This window comes from Rutilus rutilus (genome assembly GCF_951802725.1).
Source record: "Rutilus rutilus genome assembly, chromosome: 9".
NCBI classification, from domain to species: Eukaryota; Metazoa; Chordata; class Actinopteri; order Cypriniformes; family Leuciscidae; genus Rutilus; species Rutilus rutilus.
Genome location: NC_140223.1, coordinates 41576065 through 41600064, shown reverse-complemented (window position 1 = coordinate 41600064; position 24000 = coordinate 41576065). Strand labels below are relative to the sequence as shown.

Here is a 24000-nt window from a genome sequence, read left to right as displayed (position 1 = left end):
GTTCTGTGGTTTTACGTGGCCTACCACTTCATGGCTGAGTTTCTGTTGTTCCCACTTGCTTCCATTTTGTTATAATACCAATAAAAGTTCATCGTGGAATATTTAGTAGTGAGGAAATTTCACGAATGGACTTAATGCACAGGTGTCAACCTATCACAGCACCACGCTTGAGTTCACTGATCTCCTGAGAGCGACCCATTCTCTCACAAATGTTTGTAGAGGCGTCTGCATGCCTACGTGCTTGATTTATACACCTGTGGCCATGGAAGTGATTGGAACACTGATGATTTGGAGGAGTGTTCCAATACTTTTGGCAATATAGTGTACATGTATATGGCAAGCCGTTTTAACTTTTATTCATTTCCAGGACATGAATCCTTGATATCAACAATTCAATTTTCACTAGTTCAAACCCAGTTAACACAGAACGTTCCCCTAATGTTATTTTTTTGGGAACCAAATACTTACGTTAGGGGAACGTTCTTTTTTGGTTTTATTTTTATGTAACAATAAAATAACGTTCCCAGAACGTTGCTGGGTGGTTACCATAAAAACTAACGTTATGGGAACCAAAAATTGTTAGCTGGGAATTATAGTTATTGATATGAGGAATTAGATTTCTACTAGTAACAATGCTAATTCTTGATATCAACAATTACATATAGTTAAAATGCTCATTCTAGACATCAAGAATTGAATTTCCACAAGTAAAAACTATAATTGTTGATATCTGTAATTGTATTTTCACTGGTGAAATGTCACCATAGGCTGCCGTTCAAAATCAGTTGTTGATATCAAGAATTGATTTCTTAGTTGAAATTCAAGTTTCACAAATCAGAAATACAATTATTACTAGTAAATAACTTTATTTTTGATATCAAGAATTCAATTGTCACTAGTGACAATGTTCATTTCTGATATCATGAATGTGATTGTTACTAGTAAGAAAGCCATTTTAGATATCTGAAATTATATTGATATCAGAAATACATTTTCAGACATCAAAAATTTAAATTTTTACTAGTAGCAATTGAATTCTTGATATCAGGAATACACATTTTTACTAGTAATAATTGTATTTCTGATTTATGAAACTGGAATTTCAACTAAAAAATCAATTCTTGATATCAACAACTGATTTTGAACGGCAGCCTATGGTGACATTTCACTAGTGAAAATACAGTTACAGATATCAACAATTATAGTTTTTACTTGTTGAAATTCAATTGTTGATATCTAGAATTATCATTGTTACTAGTGGAAATGTAATTTCTGATATCAATAACTATAAATTTAACGACTGAAATTGAATAGTTGATATCAAGGATTCAAATCCTGGAAATTAATAAAAGTTAAAATGGCTTGCCCTATACATGGCTGTTCTCACCAAAATCGATGTAGAAGAATGAGTGAGTGTGAGTATGTATGTGTGTGTTTGTGTGTGTGAGAAAGTGTGAGTGTGTGTGTCCAGAGGGGATCCACACATGTGGTGTGTGTGTGTGTGTGTGTGTGTGTGTGTGTGTGTGTGTGTGTGTGTGTGTGAGTGTGAGTGTCCCCGGGGGAACCACACATGTCGTGTGTGTGTGTGTGTGTGTGTGTGTGTGTGTGTCCAGGGGGGATCCACACATGTCGTGTGTGTGTGTGTGTGTGTGTGTGTGTGTGTGTGTGTGCGTGTGTGTGTGCGCGTGTGTGTGTGCGTGTGTGTGTGTGTGTGTGTGTGTGTGTGTGAGTGTGTGTGCCAAGGGGGGATCCACACATGTGGTCTGTGCTGTAATGATGAGCACATTAGGGTCAGTTTGTGCAAGTGTGTGTGTGTGTGTGTGTGATTCAGGCTGATGTGATGATGATGGTTGTCAGGGTCAGTGTGTGTGTGTGTGTGTGTGTGTGTGTGAGTGTGTGTCAAGGGGGGATCCACACATGTGGTCTGTGCTGTAATGATTCAGGCTGATGAGGGTCAGTTTGTGCGAGTGTGTGTGTGTGTGTGATTCAGGCTGATGTGATGATGATGGTTGTCAGGGTCAGTGTGTGTGTGTGTGTGTGTGTGTCGGCAGGGTCATTTCTCTGACCGGTGACCCTCTCTGACTCATGCGTAACGTTACTGTAACCATCACTGCTGGGAAGCCATGGCTCTCAACCACATCCCAGATTCAGGGGCATTCTGGATGGGGCTGTTTCCAAAACTTGTTTGTGTGACCTCTGTGACACTGGCGGCGAGAGTAAACATGTGTGTGTGTGTGTACCATGGGTGACAGCGGCGTGTCCAGGCTGGTCTCCGTCTTGCTGTCATCGGCGTCGCTGTCCTTGTCGCTGCCGCTGTCGTTGACGAAGCAGATCTGCAGGTTCATGCCACTCTGGAGCCTGCAAAGACACTTCAGTTAGTTCACTTTAACTGCTCTTATTCAAGTCAAACTTCACTATATATGTCCGTTTACACCAACCAATCTCATTTGTATGGGTTAAATCAGGTAGAAATAGCTCTTAAATGTAATAATGGAAAAAAAACATCAAATAAGAAGAACAACGTTAACATGTAATGCATTTATAAAAGATGATTGCAGTTTTAGCCTAAATGGCTGTAAAAAAATGAAATAAGTTAATAAATACACAATTATTTTCTACGATTGCAATCAGTTCCATGGTGAATGTCAGATTACCGCTCATCTATTATATGAGATCAAGATTATATTAGATTTTTAACTAATACACATCACAACTCTTTCTCCAGCTTATTTATCACAGTACATGAAGACTATCGTTTTGCATTACAGGTTTCAGAAATGTTATGTTTAAATATGCATAATGGGTCAAATTCTTATGGAAGCTTGTTTCTGCCACAGACTAAAAAATAAAAAAGGTAATTGCGACTTTTTATCTCAGAATTGTGTGATATAAAGTCAGAATTATGTGTTATAAAGTCAGAATTATGTGTTATAAACTCAGAATTGTGTGATATAAAGTCAGAATTGTGTGATATAAAGTCAGAATTGTGAGATATAAAGTCAGAATTGTGTGATATAAAGTCAGAATTATGTGTTATAAACTCAGAATTGTGTGATATAAAGTCAGAATTGTGAGATATAAAGTCAGAATTGTGTGTTATAAAGTCTGAATTGTTTGATATAAACTAAAAATTGAGTGATATAAACTCAGAATTGTGTGATATAAACTCAGAATTGTGTTATAAAGTCAGAATTATGTGTTATAAAGTCAGAATTGTGTGATATAAAGTCAGAATTGTGTTATAAAGTCAGAATTATGTGTTATAAAGTCAGAATTGTGTGATATAAAGTCAGAATTGTGTTATAAAGTCAGAATTATGTGTTATAAAGTCAGAATTGTGTGATATAAACTCAGAATTGTGTTATAAAGTCAGAATTGTGTTATAAAGTCAGAATTATGTGTTATAAAGTCAGAATTGTGTGATATAAACTCAGAATTGTGTATTATAAAGTCAGAATTGTGTGATATAAAGTCTGAATTGTGTGATATAAAGTCTGAATTGTGTGATATAAAGTCTGAATTGTGTGATATAAAGTCTGAATTGTGTGAAATAAAGTCTGAAGTGTGTGATATAAAGTCTGAATTGTGTGATATAAAGTCTGAATTGTGTGATATAAAGTCTGAATTGTGTGATATAAAGTCTGAAGTGTGTGTTATAAAGTCTGAATTGTGAGATATAAAGTCTGAATTGTGTGATATAAAGTCTGAATTGTGTGATATAAAGTCTGAATTGTGTGATATAAAGTCTGAAGTGTGTGTTATAAAGTCTGAATTGTGAGATATAAAGTCAGAATTATGTGTTATAAAGTCAGAATTATGTGTTATAAAGTCAGAATTATGTGTTATAAAGTCAGAATTGTGTGATATAAAGTCTGAATTATGTGTTATAAAGTCAGAATTGTGTGATATAAAGTCTGAAGTGTGTGTTATAAAGTCTGAATTGTGAGATATAAAGTCAGAATTATGTGTTATAAAGTCAGAATTATGTGTTATAAAGTCAGAATTATGTGTTATAAAGTCTGAATTGTGTGATATAAAGTCTGAATTATGTGTTATAAAGTCAGAATTATGTGATATAAACTCAGAATTGTGAGATATAAAGTCAGAATTATGTGATATAAACTCAGAATTGTGAGATATAAAGTCAGAATTATGTGATATAAAGTCAGAATTGTGTGATATAAACTCGCAACTGTAAGATTAAATGTTTTATTCTGTGGCGGAAACAAGCTTCCGTAAATTCGCGTCTGATTTTGTTTACATACTGAAGGTTTTTACAGAGGGGATTTTTCATTTCTCTTTTTATTACCCCATACATCAAAAAAATACTGTCAACAACGGGGGAAAAATTCTATTTTCACCATGATGGGAATAAAAAGTTCTATAAACCAGACGAATGGTATGAAGAGACCGTCAGAATACAGAGAGGAATAAAACTACAGTTTGGTGTGTGTAAGTGTTTCTTACTCAGAGATATTGTCATTGAGATCTCCAGACGTAAATAGATAAAGTGCAATAAAATAAACATTAAAAAGTGTGTTCTGGATGTTTGCTTTCCACTGCTCTGAAACTCTAACTTGACCAGCGACAGAAAAACAATGGTTTGGTGTCTCGCCGTAAAGAACATGGGATTTATTTATTGCTCAACAAAACGTAAGGTTGACTCTGGACTGGAATCCAGTGGAGGGGGTAAACTGGGCCACAGTGTTAATGGTTTACTGTAATAACAGCAGCACTATGACAATCTGTCAACATGACAAAACAATGACCAGAAGTGCTCATCATCACGGCCATGTGAAACAGAAAGTGACTGCAGTGATTGAGGCTAAAGTTTGAAGCGTGTGTGCTGCTTCCCTATTGGGAAGAGTGTGTGTGTCGGGATGAGCCGCTGAGGGGGAAACCCTTCAGTTCATAGAGAGAGTGTGTGAACACAGAAACGTGACGCCGCCACACCGACTCTCATACTGCGGCCGGGGAAAGTTGAAGAAAAGGCCCGTTGTCTGCAGATCTCACACACACACACACACACAACACACACACTGCATATAGTGCTTGCATGAAGCATGTAGTGCATACACTTGTAGCTGTTATGTATCTCTGTAAGTCAGTGTAAGTCGGGGCACTGACCGCGAGGACAGGCTGGGTTTGCCGCTCTTGCTGCAGCCGGTGTAGATGCCCGGCCCATCGTCAAAGAAACTCCCGAGCGCCAGTTTCTGCCGGATCGACTCGCGCTCATTCTTCTGGGCCTGAGACACACACAGAGGAAACACAGATTTAACAGGAGGACACACACACACACACACACAGACCAGCAGGTGGCAGCAGCGAGACACGGAGCACAGTATCATCACACACACACACACAGACAGACAGAGGAAACACTGGTTTAACAGGAGGACACACACACACACACACGCACACACACACACACACACACACGCACACACACACTCTCACACAGACCAGCAGGTGGCAGCAGTGAGACATGGAGCACAGTATCATCACACACACACACACACACACACACACACACACACACACACACAGGTCTGCTCAGGACAGTCAGAAGATTATCTCCAAATCATTAGAGAACTTAAAGTCCCCATGAAATCAAAATGGACAATTCTTATTTGTTTATGTAATTTATCTGTGCACATCGTTATTGTGTTGATAATCTTGACTCGGAATAAGTTCCTCTTTCATCATCTCTTCTCTTCTCTGATGACGAGGGCGGGGCTATAACCTGTCACTTACGTGAGATCAGCCAATAGCAAACCACAACCATCCAATCAATTCCCCACAGACACAATCAAGCCCCGCCCACATTTGTTTCACTCTGACAGACGACACAGTAGAGGAGAAAAGACCAGCGCAACTTCACTTTCATGCTGACTTTAAGCACATCTGTATGTGTAATTTCATAATTACTTATATTGTCTTTGAAATATGGTTAAGGTGTACTGAGGAATGTGCTGACAAGGATTTATGATAATGTCATTTCAATTGAAACTTGTATGTCACGTATTTAAATATATTTGCAATTACACATTTGTAATTCAGTTTCAATGTAATATTGAATAAAACACCACAGTTCAAATTATAATCAAGTACTTCACATGTGCTTCAGTGTTAGTCAGCATCACAGTAAGTGCACTTCTTTACAGCACGACAAAAGATTATTAAAACATGATGTAAAATGAACTTTATAGTAAAACATTACTATGATGTTGACTTTTTAAAAGTGTACTTAAGTGTGTTAAGAAACAGTCCTGAACACGTGATCTCTTCAAGAACACTTAAGTGATGTTTTATTTCATTAAAATTATGTGATCCGTAGAAGTACCGTTTTAAAACATATTCTTTTGGGATGTGAAGTATCAATATAAACACTCAATAAATTAAGCACACTTCTATTTATTTATTTTTTTGCTATCTTTCTGCATTTTTACCAAAAAAAAATAAAAAAATCTTTATTTACGTTATTTTTACATTGTTTTTTTTTTTTTTTTTTTTTTTTTTACAAATGAGGACATGCCCAAAAGGAGTTTTTTTTTTTTTTTTTTTTTTTTGCCAGGTTTAACTCACAATATCAGATCAAAATATGGTTAATAAGGAATATATAATTGTTCAATAATATACAAAGTATGTTTAAGTAGGCACAGACACAAGAATGGCAGCTTTGTGTGTTTCTCTCTCATTCTCTGCTGGATCAGAGCACAGGAAGTGACCGACATTCACTGCTGAGCCCAGAGGATTATGGGTGATTTAAACTGGCTCACCAGTGTATCGTCCACATCCGCCTACCTGAACCACACACACACACACACACACACTAGTAAATCAGCAAATCACACTCACTGGAGAAATCAGGACAATATCTACGTAAACATAAAAACACAGAGAAGGCCAATCACACACTGACACCTAAAACACAGCGACTCCTCATATCTCTCTAAAGTTACATCAGCTCAAAATGAATTGATTGACAGAATTTCTGGAAAGATGAAATCTTCTGCAACTTCTTTATACAGTCAATTATAATGTTGAGTGTTATAGACAACAGCTGTTATTGTGAACATTAAGATATAAGCATTGACAACTGCACGATATGTATCATCATAATTGTTGTTTTAACAATATTTATTTATTTTTTCTCCCGATTCGATACTATCACGATACTTGGGTGCCGATGTGATATGTATTGCGATTTTTTTAAGAATTGCGATTCTACAAGTATTGCGATTCGATATTGCAATATATTGCGATTTTTTTAACACTAGACGATGGGGAAAAGTTAAATCATACACTTATACAGACTGAACATGATGTATAAGAGGAGTCATATTTACTAAAACAATTCATCACATCTTTCTGAGTTTTATTTCAGAAGCATCATACAATCCTGCATTCTCTTTAATAAATGATTCAATAACAATTTTAGCAGTCACTTGTCGCCACCTAGTGGTGAAACTATGTAATCGATAAATGTGTTATTTTAAGCACCAAGTTTCTATCAAAAGCTGATTTACTCTATTTTGATCAATACTGTAGACATCACCAGTGTTTATATTTGAACCTTAAACTTTTAATCCCAGTACTTCTATGATGATTTGAACTATTCACAGTATCACAGAAATAATGACACAATGAGGTTGAAAAGACTGAAGCTGTTTCATGATGACTCTCTCCGGGTCAGCGGCAACAGATCTGAATGTTGCGATATGATTTTGTCAAAGGTTTAAAGGTGAATCGATAGCTAGGTGAATCGATTTTACCCTATTATTGAGTGTCATTCCTTTAGCAAAAACTAAAACACGTCTTGAGAGGCACATATTGACTGAGATACAGATCAGCAGTATTCGGTTAGAATGACCTCAAAATGCAATATATGGAGCAAAAAAAAATAATCCCCTGTGTGAGATTCTCTAATACTCGTCAATATTGTCTGTTTTAGCTATTTCACCACATAAAATAGTTCAAAAAAAAATTTAATGGCTGGGTTGCAAAGATGAGGTGAATGGATCCACTTGCAGCAGCTTAACTTTATTTACAAGAACTTAGAAGAAACAAAACACTCAACACTCTTCGAAATTAATAGAACAACCAAGCATATCGCAACGATAACGGACAATAACCAGAACCAAGCAATGGGCTTAAATGGACCAAACTAATTAACCGTCGGTGTAATTGAATCAGTAATTAACACACACACAAAAAAACAGAACAAAGGAAACATGCACCAAACACAGGAAAACAGAACATAGCCCTGACGACGGTTCTGGGTTGAGTTGAGGGAGGGAGGAGCCATGGTGAAGCCAAGGGGACGACGGTTCTGGGTTGAGTTGAGGGAGGGAGGAGCCATGGTGAAGCCGAGGGGACGACGGTTCCGGGTGGAGTTGAGGGAGGGAGGAGCCATGGTGAAGCCAAGGGGACGACGGTTCCGGGTGGAGTTGAGGGAGGGAGGAGCCATGGTGAAGCCAAGGGGACGACGGTTCCGGGTGGAGTTGAGGGAGGGAGGAGCCATGGTGAAGCCGAGGGGACGACGGTTCCGGGTGGAGTCGAGGGAGGGAGGAGCCATGGTGAAGCCGAGGGGACGACGGTTCTGGGTTGAGTTGAGGGAGGGAGGAGCCATGGTGAAGCCAAGGGGACGACGGTTCCGGGTGGAGTTGAGGGAGGGAGGAGCCATGGTGAAGCTGAGGGGACGACGACGGTTCTGGGTTGAGTTGAGGGAGGGAGGAGCCATGGTGAAGCCAAGGGGACGACGGTTCCGGGTGGAGTTGAGGGAGGGAGGAGCCATGGTGAAGCCGAGGGGACGACGGTTCCGGGTGGAGTCGAGGGAGGGAGGAGCCATGGTGAAGCCGAGGGGACGACGGTTCTGGGTTGAGTTGAGGGAGGGAGGAGCCATGGTGAAGCCAAGGGGACGACGGTTCCGGGTGGAGTTGAGGGAGGGAGGAGCCATGGTGAAGCTGAGGGGACGACGACGGTTCTGGGTTGAGTTGAGGGAGGGAGGAGCCATGGTGGAGCTGATGGGACGACAGTTCCAGGTGGAGTCGAGGGAGGGAGGAGGTGGAGTCGAGGGAGGGAGGAACCACGGTGGAGCCAACGGGACGGCGGTTCCAAGTGGAGTCGAGGGAGGGAGGAGCCAAGGGGACGATGGTTCCAGGTGGAGTCGAGGGAGGGAGGAGCCATGGTGGAGCTGATGGGACGACAGTTCCAGGTGGAGTCGAGGGAGGGAGGAACCACGGTGGAGCCAACGGGACGGCGGTTCCAAGTGGAGTCGAGGGAGGGAGGAGCCAAGGGGACGATGGTTCCAGGTGGAGTCGAGGGAGGGAGGAGTCATGGTGGAGCCGATGGGACGACGGTTCCAGGTGGAGTTGAGGGAGGGAGGAGCCATGGTGGAGCCAAGGGACGATGGTTCCATGTGGAGTCGAGGGAGGGAGGAGGTGGAGTCGAGGGAGGGAGGAACCACGGTGGAGCCAACGGGATGGCGGTTCCAGGTGGAGTCGAGGGAGGGAGGAGCCAAGGGGACGATGGTTCCAGGTGGAGTCGAGGGAGGGAGGAGCCATGGTGGAGCCGATGGGACGACGGTTCCGGGTGGAGTCGAGGGATGGAGGAGCCATGGTGAAGCCAAGGGGACGACTGTTCCATGTGGAGTCGAGGGAGGGAGGAGCCATGGTGAAGCCGAGGGGACGATGGCTCCAGGTGGAGGAGCCACAGAGGAGCCAACTGCTTGACAGGCCTAGGAGCGTCAGGCATGGAGGTTCAGAGTGGAGCTACTGGCTCGAGCATCCAGGGCTGCACTGACGAATTCTCAGACTTAGGCAGATGTTTGGTTACTTGAACAGGAGCTGAAGGGCTGGAGGACTTGGCAGAGCAGGTGGGAGTGAACAGACAGGCTTGACAGGACGAAACAGTACACACATTTTATTCAGGACTTTACACAAAACAGGCAGAGGTGGGAGCGGGAGGCAGGGCGGGACTAAGGGTTACTAAGGGTTCAGTGCAGATAACGGGCTCACACACCAGGTCAGACGATCCGTTGGGCTCTGGGACGATCCTGGGCTCAGTCCTGCTGTCGCTCTGGCTCCGTGTCTGCGGTGGGCCCAGGCTTCGCCGTTGCTGGGCTGTGGATTGTGAAGGGGGAACCGCTGTGGAGGAGTACCTACTCCACATCCTCCATGAAAGTCCCTAGAGGCTTGTTTCTGGGCAAGCATGCTCTCGTCTTCACATTAAGGCTTGTCCGGGAAAGCACACACAGGCGGTCTTCATCATAATGGATGCGATGGCAAAGGTCCAGAAATACCTGTGTGTGCTGGGGACTGAAGGAGGAGGATTCTTTTCACTGCCGTTAGATTCATGTAATGAATACATGTAATTAATGTAGCCTAGCATTCATATTATGTATCTCCTAAGCGTATACAGTTATATCAGATCAAATGCACATGTTATGAACAGCAGCTACACTAATTATTTTCTATTTGCTTCTGTTTGATCTTGGGACGTGTATTGTGAAAAGCGCTATACAAATAAACGTGAATTGAATGTATGGTCTTTTATTCTGTCACAGCTGGGATTTGATTGCAGCAGCTTAACTTTATTTACAAGAGCTTAAAAGAGACAAAACACTCAATACTCTTTGAAATTAACAGAACAACCAAGCATATCACGATGATAACGGACAATGACCAGAACAAAACACTGGGCTTAAAGCGTAACTCTCGCCAAAATTTAACCAAGGCTCTTTTTGTTAATCTACCCGAGTCAAACTTTCGCGTAAAAGCATAATTAGAATGGAAACGCCACTTTTAATATTGACCGTTTTTTCGTTTTAGGTCAAATTGCCTTGTGAATGGGAGTGCTAGGGGCACTACTATTATAGCATCAAAAAACGCTATTTTTACAACACTAAGAAGGCTCGACACAACATTAAACTGTGCTGGAAGTCTCACCAGGGGCTCTACACATGAACTCCAGCATTGAGAACAGTGTTTGTGCACACAGAGTTTACTAAAAAGAAAGGTTTTGTACGACTCACTTTATCAGTTAATGTTTCCGGTGGCTGGAATTTTGCCAGTCAAAAGTAGTCGATCTCCGAATGCGGACCTCTCCGCATGAGGTAACATGAGGAGAGTAAAGATGGAAAGCTCCTAAAGCTTGTTTCTATATAAATTCACGGATCATTTTTTATCCCAAGTTATCATTGAAATTACGAGTTCATGACATTTCCTCATATGGAGTCAGTTCATGACGATCATTTTATTCTCATTCACTTACACTTGGTACACAAAGATTTGAGCGTGAAATCTGTGAACATTTTCATGAACAAATCATGATTCGACTTGAACTAATCTGTGATCACACACAGGAGAAAAGTCGTTTGCAACTTCCGGTTCACGCAGACTTTAAACTTTTATAATCTAACAAGGCACAATATTGAATTTAATTACTTATAAAATAAGTAAATATCAAACAAATTAAATATAAAACAAATAAAATAAAGAGGAAATACCCGCGCGCACTCTCTATTGTCTCTCTGTTTCCGCGTGTCCACTGCACTACTGACATGTCAAGACACACACACACATTCACATCACAATACATCAGAACACACCGCTAACGTCAACCACACGAGCAACAATACACCTCTCCTTTACCACTAAACTCACTCTTTCTCTATTCATTACATGATTTTTTCTTTGATTTGTGTATTTCTGTATTCATTCTTAGATCTATTTGTTTCTGTATTTATTTATTCTTATTCAACGTATTGATTTTTTCATTTAAAAAATATCCATATCCATATTGATGCGTTTCTGTGACAAACTGCTCATTCTGAGACTCAATGAATGGATCTGAACAGACACACCCTCAATATCATGGAAGAAATATATATTGGAATACATTTTGTGAATAAATTCATTCATGTTTCAGTTTGCAGGTTTGGTCATCCACACACACACGCACACACACACACACACAGATACAGCCAGATACATCCTCATTATGAGTAAATAATGAAGGCCAAGAGACACATGAGAGAGACAACGTGTGTGAGGCTGTGCAGGGAACAGTGAGGTGTAAATAATGTGTGTGTGTCTGTGTGTGTGCGTGTGTGTGTGTGTGTGTGTGTGCTCAGGCGGAGACACAGACAGGCCGGCACCAGTCGTCTCCATGCGGGCGGTTGCCTGGATACCAGCCTAATCATGGGGCCCCTGGAGGATTGGGCCCCGTCCCCAACACACACACACACACACACACACACACATCATTTCCTCTGTGTGTTCCTCACCTGCGCCGTCTTCAGCTCTATCATTCTGTCATATATCTGCGCTCATCTAAATCTCTCTCTCTCTGCTCATAAATCCTCTTCATTAGCACAGTGTTCCTGGTTTGTTTCCTCTCTTGCTGTTCTTCCAGTCTCTCGTTTCCTTTCCGCTCGTCATTCCTGTTTCCTTCCGCTCATCCGAGTCTGGCCTGCGCTATCTCTACTCTCACTATCTCTACTCTCTCTATCTCTACTCTCACTATCTCTACTCTCACTATCTCTACTCTCTCTATCTCTACTCTCTCTATCTCTACTCTCTCTATCTCTACTCTCCTATGCTAACATGCTTTTCTTACTTCGTTTTTTTTGTCTTGTTTACAGTCCAAATATAAAAAAATTCTTAAATCAAGATGCAAGTTTACTAGATGAGTTCGATTTTATGTCTTGTTTTCTGGGGGAATTAATCAAAATAAGTGATTTCTTGCTTAAAAAAAGCAAAATTACCTGTAAATAGGGTGAGAAAAGTAATTAATTCAAACAGAAACAAGATTATTTTCTGACCCCATTGACATATAATTGTGCTTGTTTTAAGCAAAAACTCACTTCATTCAGATTTATTTCCCCAGAAAACAAGACATAACATCTTATGGCATCATTCTACTACTTTAGAGAAAGCATCTTCAGCATATTTGGACTGGAAACAAGACAAAAATACTAAGTAAGAAAAGCATTTTTTTCAGTGATAAAGATGTAAATATTTCTTGTTTGCACATAGTTAAACTATTACTCCCAACCCAACACACGCGTTACAGCTGCAAACACACCGATAGTTCAGTGTTATATACAGACATATCTCTTTCGAAGTCTAAATGCTGTGGGCCTCTGAGTTACAGGACTGAAGGATATATACAATGCAGAGCTGCATTTATTTGATCAAAAATACAGTAAGAACAGAGAAATATTACTCCAGTGTAAATCATCTGTTCTCTGTGTGAATATACAGTAAAGTGTAATTTATTCCTGTGATCAAAGCTGAATGTCCAGCATCATTACTCCAGTCTTCAGTGTCACATGATCCTTCAGCAATCATATCATATATCGTTTAAATATAATGTGTTTATTTCACATAAAGTCTTTGGCACTCGTTCACGTTCTCCTTTAAACTCGTTCTCTCTCTCAAACTCTAAACCCTGAGGTTATTCTTTCCTGAAATAAACGTGTGTAAAACGCGTCCTGTGGAAAGTGATCTTGCTCCACGTCTCCCTCTGTGTTTCAGTCTCTCTCTTCGCCATCGGATAAACACACACACACTCTTATAGTCTGAGATCCTCATCATCCTCATCATCATCACAGATATGAAAGATATGAAAGACAGAATGAATCTGTGATCAGATCATAAACACACAGATCTGTGTGATGATGCAGTAAACATGTCTCTGAGCTGCGAACATATCCACAATACAGTAGCAGCTCACGCGTCTGTGGCTTTAATGAATGAGGAGAGTGATTTACTGACGGCACACACACACACACACACAATCCTTCACCTGAACACGTTCACACACACTCTTCAGGCTCATGATGTGTGAAGCGAGCACATCTGACCATCATGCACTGATTTGATCTGAGAGCTGAGCGAAATCTCAACGATCCACAATGAAAGCCTCTGTTCCCAGAAGATAAAGGCATTTCTCAGAGCTCGTCTTTCACAGATCGTACGACTGCATGCAGATCTCGGGGAGGGTTCAGTCTCAGATGTTTCTCCTGAAATGAACAGCGATGAGATCAGACCCGGACGAACGTCCGACGCCCCGTCACTGTGTTGAGCAGCTCAGGTCACGTGATCATAAATCTCTCAGCTCGTATTGAGATCGCAAATCTGAGCACAGTCTGAGACGACGCTGAGAAACCCTGGAGGAGACGCACGTCTCAAGATCTCTCAGGAGAAACATCTGAGCCGAAGTCTCTGTTTGATCTGGTTCTAGGAGAAACAAGCGAGAGATCACAGAGATCCGGTTCCCTCATACCTGATAGGAGCCGCTGTCCTGGTGCACCATCTCTCACAGCATCATCCGGATCCACAGGAGAAACACACGCACTGGAGACCAGGAGTCCCACCCAACCAACCCAACAACAGAGTGTCTCTCTCTCTCTCTCTCTCTCTCTCTCTCTCTCTCTCTCTCTCTCTCTCTCTCTCTCTCTCACCACCTTGACGTCTCTGGTCTTTGCACACGATGAGGGAAAGACACGATCGGGAACGAGGGTGGGGCTCTGGGAGACACAGGACTGGAGAATGAGAAGTGGGCGGGGCTTCTCACCGCTGACCAATCTGATGGCAGCACAGAGGGACGGGGGATGGGGGCGGAGCCAAGGATAAGAGCGAGAGAGGGAGGAGTGAGCTTTCAGAGTGGAGCGGGGGAGGGAACATCCCACGCATTGAGAGAGAGAGAGAGAGAGAGAGAGAGAGAGAGAGAGAGGGATAAAAGGAGAGCGAGTAAAGAAAGCAGTGGGAGGAGAGCCTGTGAAGAAAAGAGCCTTTCTGTGGCACATTCCTGCATTCCTGAGACCAGAGCAGACGAGCTGAAACACTCTTGTGTTTCCCTGTCAACTCTTCACACATTCCAGCAGCCCAGGACAAACAGCAAGTGGACAAACACACACACATATGGACACACACACACACACACACACACACACACACACACGCACACACACACACACACACACACACACACACACACACACACACACACACAAGATGTCCTCAATGTTTAGCACACTTCCACAGAACAGGTGCTGTTTGGGTCCTTCATTTACATATGTGTAAAAAACAACTTTAACAATGAACAGAACAGCTGATGCCAACTGTTACAATGTGTCAATACACACACTTCCCCACACACACCTGCATAAGTCCAGTAACTTCAGTAAATGATTTCTCTCCTCTGGTTCTGATGCTGTTTAGTTGCATGTGTCCTACTGCGTTTCCTACTTCTCCCTGCCATACGCATTTTGATAAAATGAAACTAAATCTTTATATTTATATTTTAGTTGACATACTGTATCAATAAGAGTGTAGGACTTATTTATATGTCATCTCATAATTGCTTCTATTGTCTTTGATTATGATCAAATCATATATACGTCAATGTGATTTCTTTTGAAACTTGTATGTCATGTATTTAAAAGATATTTGTAATTACACATTTATAATGATAAAGGTGCAATTTAGTACATTTGAAATATATGAAGTAAATGTAACATTGAATAACAGTCAAATTACAGTCAAGTACTTCACAGGTGCTTCAGCGTTAGTCAGCATCAAAATAAGTGCACTTCTTTACAGCACGACAAAAGATTATTAAAACATGATGATGTAAAATGCAAAAGTGTGCTCTCTTTAAGTACACTAAAGTGCCTATGCACACTCAATAGTGCACTTCTTTTTCACAGGATAAGCTTAAATATATTAATTATTACTATACTAAATATTCAAATACTGTAGCATTTCAGATCCTACAGAAATGTACTTCATAAATCGATTCCTCAGTCTGGACGGAGTCACATGTACCAAATGTGAGGCTTTCTCTTGGAGAAGTGCAGGATAAACAGGAGGGAGTTTAATCTGTCCGTGCCATCTGGCCCTCAGTACACATGAACCAGATTAACTCTCTCCTCACTCACACACACACACACACACACACACACACACACACACACACACACACACACACACACACACACACACACACCACATTCAGCGCACCCCCATAATCTCTGAATACGGCTAGATCGTTTTATGAGAGTCATCAACCAATCATAAAGAGTGCTTGCCTCATTAAATATTCATAAGCGTAAGGTGTGCAGAAGCTTCCATGTGTTGGGTTTAGTTTCAGTGTCTGAGAGCAGATTACTGTTGTCACGATACAGGAATATATCTAACTTTGATACAATACCTTAGAAAATATTGATATTCAATACCATTTACAATACCACATGTAAAAATTGCCAAAACATTAATGTAAAAAAACAGTAACTTATTTTACTTTTGATTGTTTGTCTTGTCAACTGAAACTCTGCTGTATAATAATATTAATATAGATTATTATTATTATTGCAAGATAGTTATATATTACTATTATACTGGCACTGCACTGTAAACATGAACATTCCATAGTAAGTAAATAATTTTACTTCACAGTTAAATTGCATTAAATGTAATTTCTTCACTTGCAAGCGTTAAACCCTTGAGCGAAGAGAAGAGCGAGTGAGAAAGCGCAGAGTGTACCGATACTGTGGAGAATGAGGATTGAAATCATTTCAAACATTTTAGTTGTCACGGTTTCCCCTGTGTTTTGTATGTTCAGTGTTCTAGGACTTTTATTTTGAAGTGTATTTTCTCTTTCCATTGTTCCCGGTGTTCACTTCCTGTATTTAGTTGCTGTTTTACTTTGTTTCTTAGTCACCCTTGTTTGTTTCCATGGTTACTGATTACCCACACCTGTGTCTTGTTAGCCTCTTGTTATTATTACTAAAAGTACGAGCGTGTGAACCTCTGAAGATGATGACCAAGGAACACATTAACTCAGAGTTAAAGATGACTGACAGACTGATCAGGCTCATGTACCTGCAGGATTCCAGCTGACGGTGACTGAAGGAAAGTGAAACAGTAATGTACAGTAGAGCACAGATGACATCAGTTTAAATAGTGCATTAGTGCTCAGCTCATCTGACTGTTCTCTGGCCATGAAGTGATTGTCAAATCCCTTTCATGAGACACGAAGGACAGAAGATAATCGCCTCTTTCTCTCTCTCTGGATTATGAGCCGTCAGAAAGCAGCATGTGTGTGTGTGTGTGTGTGTGTGTGTGTGTGTGTGTGTGTTTGTGTGAAATGAGAGGTCATCACTGTGTCTTTAAACACAAGAGGATGACATCACTGTTTCTGATGTCATCTGAAAACATTTGCTTTCTGATTCTGTGTCAGTAACTGATGCGCATGAGATACTAGACATTAGTGTTCCTGAACACATCTGAGGAGGTGTGTGTGTGTGTGTGTGTGTGTGCAGGACCTGGAAGTGCTCCTGAATGTGTGTGTGCATTATATAAAACACCATAATGGCACAATCTTAAGGTAGAAACAGTTTCAGTTACAGTTAATTGATCAATACATCGCTTAAAACGCTGGGCACGACTAAGGACGCCTGGCCAGATGAAAGACGGAGAGCTGGACTGCTTCACTGGCACTTAGCAAAAGCTAACAAGCTAACATAGTAGCTGCAAAAAGCTTCTGATAACATGTTGAAAAATTTGGGGCTGCTTTTACAGCCAAACGTTAGGAAGATCATGGCAAAGTAAAATTTTCCGTGCCAGCGTACGCTGAATATATGCCATGAATCTGGGTGAATGGGCATCACTTTAAATGGAGAAGTGATGTCGACGTTTATGAGGCAAGCACCGCGCCCGGTGTTTTTAATCAAGGTTATTGCTTGTTGTGGTAATGAAGAGAAAATTCTTCGAGAGAGAGATCAGGCTCTTTATGCTTGGGAACGGAGAATTGTGCCATGGTCCATCTGGCAGCGGCACCAGCTGGAGAGGAGCAGGTGTGACTTGACAGTTTTGTCATTGAGCTGACACATGTGGCAGGAACGGACAGCATCACGAACCTGAGCATCCGTCCCAGGCCACCAATAGAGATCACCAAGGCGTTGTTTGGTTCTCACCTCTCCCTGATGTCCTCCGTGCGCTGTGGAGTCCAGCACAGATCGAAGAACAGCAGCTGCAATCAGCCGTGAGCTTCGGAAGACGAAGGTGTCCTTAACAGACAGTTCCAGTCAGTTTATAGTATGGCAACGACTCAGCTTCCAGTCCCTTGGGTGAAGGAAGGCAACCAATGAGGACAAGAAGCACATTCAGCCTCAACATCTGCAGCAGACAGAATTACAGACGGCAGATAGAAAAGCGACAAACTCCTCATAAACTTCACCAACAGGAGCTGTAAGCCACTGGACATGTCTTGTCCGTGGATGATAATGTTGTCCAGGTAATTTTCAACCCCTGACAAACCAGTCAGGATGATGGTCATCATCTTCTGAAATGCAGAAGGCGCTGAAGCCAATCCGTAAGAATCATGACAACTGCTTGCAACAGTTGTGACCACTTCATCCAGCTTTACATGGTGTACAAAGTTGTTAGCACATCCAAACTCGGTTGACTCAGCACAAGACTGGCACAGGAGAAGCCGGAACAGGAAGGCCATTAGGAGGCAGGACTTGAGTGTTTTCAATCCTCTCATGCAGTGCCGACATTAGGTCCCTCCCCATGAGTGGTGTCTCTTTGTCCACAATGAAGAACGCAGCAGGAACTGAGTGATCATGTAGGGAAACATTCACTGACAATTTGGGTTTTTTAATGTTTCACCAGCCTGACTGTGGGTTGCGACAGCAAACCTTCCTCTTCCCCAGCTGAGCAGATGAACAAAGCAGAGCTATACAACCTGTATGTTTCACTTCAGTCAGCATTTTCATCCCCAAAATCCACTCCACCTTCCAAAGCCGCTAACAAAGCGAGAGAGAATCGCAAGGCCTGAACCCACGCTCTCAAAAATCACCGTCTCCCTCCCTCGTAAGACCGGTTCTTCTGCGGGAGTCAGCCGCGCCCCAGATTCCCACGCTGCCAGGCCTCAATCTTCTCTTCGCTCCGCCGAGCTTCATAACGCAGCTTTCCCCCATTTTCTTCCCCAGCTCCCTTTTTCCCACTCTTTTTGTCCCACCCCAGGCTCCAGGGGTCGACCCAAGCCTGCCTCCGCAAGCGGCCTCAGCCCCGGCCTTTATTCCTCCTTACACTCTCCCACAAGCTAAATCCCCTTTTACTCTGTTTTCCGCAACACCGATGCCCATCCCACCGGACGCTACAGCCCTGGAACCACCCCGTCGCCAGCGACATCAGAGCACAGATCCTCACAGGTGCCGACATCGACTCATCTTCCCTACTATCATTACTTCCTCCTTTCGCCTCAAGTCGCCAAATCAACAGTTTTTGCAGCCACCCTTAAATATACAACACAAAACCCATCCCGCACATAAAACCGAATTTTCTATTCAATAGAATTTTCTATTGCTTTCAGTCTTTACAGCGCAATCATTTGCGCTGCACTTCCCCACAGGAGACGAGAACTGAATGATTATCTCGCGATAATCGCAGAACTCGCACTATCGTACGGAGGAACTCACCTTGACATGCATCACAATCTTTTTTCAGCCAAATGTGCCGTCCGCGTAGCTCAGTGGAATCAGTGCCCTTACTAGGGGGCTTTAGACATGGATCCCCTGATCTGTCCCCTGATAAACCCTTCAATTCCCCCTGTCCATGGACTGGGCAGCTCTGGAGAGACACTTGGCGGGCCTGCAGTTCAGAGAGCAACAGAACCACAACCACGGCCTGATCCGGACCAACTCCACCCATGTGCGTCCATCAAATCGAATCAGGCTTTGTGATCGGCCCTTTTAACATTCCACCTTTCGGATGTTTCCACATCAGCCCTATTGGAGTGGCTACCAGGAAATATTCAGGTAAAACCCGATTGATAATCGACATCTCAGCCGATCTCATAACATTATAATTATTGCAGTAAATGGCCTGAGGTCTCCCTTACTCACACCGCCACTATGGATCCTGTGGTTTTGTTTGTGTCATCAGTCTTCAGCCTCCATGGAAATCCATTGAGTATAGTTACTGATAACGGCGTTCAGTTAACGTCTGCTGCTTTTCTGGAAGGCAGGAATATCCGTCACCACAGTTTCTCTCTCCACTACCCGGCAGCTAATGGAGCTGTAGACAGGTTTAACCGTGTGCTCAAACACAAATATCCAAATGGCCATCCAGCAGCACCAGGCATGGAAACCTGTGGTAACTGACTTCTTGCAGCTGCACCCCATGCCTCAACTGGTCCTCCACCCTTCAGCTCCTCAAGGGCAGGCAAATACACACAATGCACTTTTGCCATATGTACACTGTTCGCCAAAGGGTTACTGCAACACAAAAAGAAAAAGTGCACTGATGCTAAGAGTGGTGCTTGTACTCCTTGTTTCCATGAGGGGGATAAAGTGAGGGTACAGAACCCCTCGTATGTTCCTAAGGGACACAGCGATCCTCGGGGTCGGTACATAAATTCTTAGTCATGGAAAGACATGGAATACGTCCCATATCAATGCATTTTCATGCACACCAACAACTCTGGCTGAAAACACTGCTCACTACGCCTAGAAGAGATGATCGGAAGTCTATTTGGTTGAAGGACTATGTCACTTAAATCTCATGTTCTAATCTGTTTTCTAAAAAGGGGGAAATGTTGTGTTCATGAATGAATTGTGTTGAGGGCTCCTTTTTTGGTAGGAGTATAACTATAAGTCTGAACTGTTGTTTTATTCTGACAGAACGTGTGTGACAACAGGAGTGAAGCGTAAACGAGTTCACGCTAGTTCGCTATTCCAGTCACACAATTTTCACACACACAAAAAAAAAGGCTAGTAAGTTTCAAAGAATTAAAAAGAAACAACAAGGAACACATTGAATTAAACGTAAAATGTTGAAAGACTTGAATGAATATTTTCTAGTAAAACGTACTCCAATAATCTTTGTTTTATTTACAGTGTATTTCCACCTGTATGCTGACTACCTGTGATCTGATCCCTAAAAACGTTCATTATCAGAGTCTCTGAGCTCTAGTACTGATGGCTGTTCCTAAACATGTTCTGTGACGTGAAGCTGTAGTGGCTGGTGCAGTGTTTCTCTCTCTCAGACGCGAGTACTGGTCTCCTGTGTTGTTCTCTCAGTGCGATCCGCAGGGAAGAGCCGCTTTTAGACGAGTGACATTTCCACAGCGCTCGGTCATGAATATTTAACTACACTCACAGCAGGAGGCAAAACAACAGAGGTGGAAATAATGAGGGAACACTGTAAAAAAAGCTTCTTCAGCAGAGCAACTTCAACATGTGTGTGTGTGTGTGTGTGTGTGTGTACTTGTACAACTATCTTTGTGAGGACCAGTCTGAGTTTTAGACCATTGGAGTGAGGACAGAGAGAGTAAAGTGAGGACATTTTGGCCGGTCCTCAGTTTCTGAGAGCCCTTTAAAGGCCTGTTTGAGGGTCAAGACTTGGTTTTAGGAATAAGGTTATAATGAGGTTAAGGGTCGGTTTAGGGTCAGGGGTCGGGTTAGGCACTTAGTTGTGATGGGTAAGGTTAGGGTAAGCGGCTAGAGATTGCATTGTGTCAATTAATGTCCTCATAAAGACAGATGTACAAGAGTGTGTGTGTGCGCATGTGTGAGTGTGTGTATTGCTGAAGGATGATGTCACCCTATAAGCTTTCTTTCAAGAGAGAATTATCAAAACAAACATTCTGAAATTGATGTTTAAATCTGTCATTTAACTCAACAGCAACACCATCAGGTGAAGGATCAGCTGCGTCTCTCGAGAGCTCGTTGTGTTTCATTGAGACGAACACTCTTTATGTTCATCAGCACATACAGCACTGATGAATGATTCAAATATATTAAGATGAAATATGGATGAATCAAATTTCATCTTGACACGTTTATAATATCACCCAGTATGTGATTTTTGCGTACGAGTGGTTTCAGTTGTTCCTACATTTTTTCGTAAATTTAGAATAAAATGTATGAATCATTAGCCTGGGTGCCAGCCCGAACCCCGCCCACAATATTTTTTGGTCGGGAAGTTCGGTCTGGACTCGCTCCGTTGAGGAGCTATTATGCCCGAACAAAAATTGTTCGGACCAATCAAATTGTCAGGGCGGGCTTTATACGATGATGGACAGATAAGCAACGGTAACGTCATCATCCACGTCACCAACGAGCGCTTGGGTTGAATTCAAATGACTGCCGCTGAAGAATTGAGATTTCACGAGTTCACGCTTACAAATAAGTCAGATAGAATAAATGCATATTTGGCGTGCTGTCTGAGGAGAGGCTTCGGGCTCGGTATTCGGCCCGAACCCAAAGTACTCCCCCCGTATTCCTGGCTGTGGAAGAACAAGCCAAGAGTGAGTGCAGGGATGCTGAAAACTGTCATGTTAGGTGAGTTGACCGAGTGAATAAATATATGCTTTCCTCTCATGCTGATAGACGGTTGATTGGATTGATTATTTGAATGTGCTCCTCCTGAAATTTGTTAATAAAACATCATGTGTAGATTCCGCCATCGCGTCTGTTATAGAAGATATCGACAGCGCATTAATTTTAAAAGAGGAACAGAGAACCGCGATCGGAAACATGAATGAAAAACATACGTCACTTACTCCGTTGCTCTGATTGGTTGTAGGTCTATCCAATTGAGTGCAGAGGAATTTTTTTTCCTGGTTCGGTTGAAACACGCCCCATAATCAAAGCTCAATGGAGAAGTATCAGACTCACATTCTGACTAGAATTGAGTATGACGACGTCAGGCTAATGAATCATGATTTGTTCATAAAAATGCAGATTTCACACACAAATCCTTCACTCACTCAACAGTTCTCAGTCAGCGGCTGGGAATTACTGGACTAAACACAAACTAACTCACACACTTTCATATATATATCTGGATCACACTGAACTAGAGATGATTAGGGTCCGAGGATTTCCCTGACGAATCTCTGAATATTCTGAAGTCTGTGTCAGTTTGCTGAACTACACAAACTCAAGCTTGCTCATCTGACAATAATGACAGAATTATATTACTTTTTTTTCCTGCATTATTAAAAGTCAAATGATCAGACATGCTTTTAAACTTAATCAAAACATTAAAAACTGAAAAACTAAAAATGGAAAATACACAATTCTGAAGAAATAAAGCTGATTTCGTAGGGCCCCAGATGACTTGAAATCACACACTCTCTTAACAACAACCGGTTCAGTTCGCTTGCGTTCACACTACAGCTCTAATGTACATTTATAACCAGTGGAAAACACTCCTGTAAATGAGTGACACGACGTATAACTGCAGTGTGTATGTGGCCACGCTCTCACAGTCACTCACACTCACTCACACACACACACACACACACACACACACCCCCCCACACACACACGTGTGTTTTCAGCTTGAGTTTCATGCAGTAAAAACTATATTTTTAGATATGAAACCAGGCCAGCACACACACACACACACACACACACACACACACACACACACACACACACACACACACACACACACACACACACACACACACACACACACACACACAAGACACAACGCTCTCACTATAGAATAAATATGTGTTTGACTCCACCATCACACACCCTACATAATCACATAATACATCACTCTGTGTGTGTGTCCTATAATTTTCTCTGACTCAATCCTGCAATTCACAACACGACCATCCAGACGACACACACACACACACTCAGTGTTTCCAGAGCTGGCGTGTGTTCAGAGGGAATGTGTTGCCGCGGGCCTTGAGTTTCCACAGCAAACACACACACACACACACACACACTGCTGTCTATCCAGGACCCACCCCGATGACATCATCCATGACATCATCATCCTCACCACACACACACACACACACACTCAGGGTCAGTAACAGCACGCCTGCGCTCTGAACCGCATGTTACGAGACGGCAGAAGTCACACACACCCTCGCCGGCCCGCTCACTATCACACTCACACACACAGACAAACACTACAGAAACACAACGGACATTATTTTCATGACAATTAAACACAT

General features: G+C 42.2%; 1 protein-coding gene across 5 annotated transcripts in view; it reads right to left on the bottom strand.

Moving 5' to 3' along the window:
• The window catches only part of schip1 (schwannomin interacting protein 1), a 242787-nt gene that overhangs the window by 10706 nt on the left and 208081 nt on the right, over window positions 1-24000 (bottom strand). For 3 of the 5 annotated variants that reach the window (XM_084419011.1, XM_084419010.1, XM_084419012.1), the window contains 2 exons: window positions 5128-5246; window positions 2241-2358 (listed from right to left, as the gene is read on the bottom strand). In XM_084419011.1, the coding sequence (XP_084275137.1) occupies window positions 2241-2358; window positions 5128-5246 (237 nt within the window). Of the gene's footprint in view, window positions 1-2240; window positions 2359-5127; window positions 5247-12289; window positions 12472-14292; window positions 14525-24000 lie in introns of those variants that run through there. The other 2 variants (XM_084419013.1, XM_084419014.1) reach the window with 2 other exon arrangements.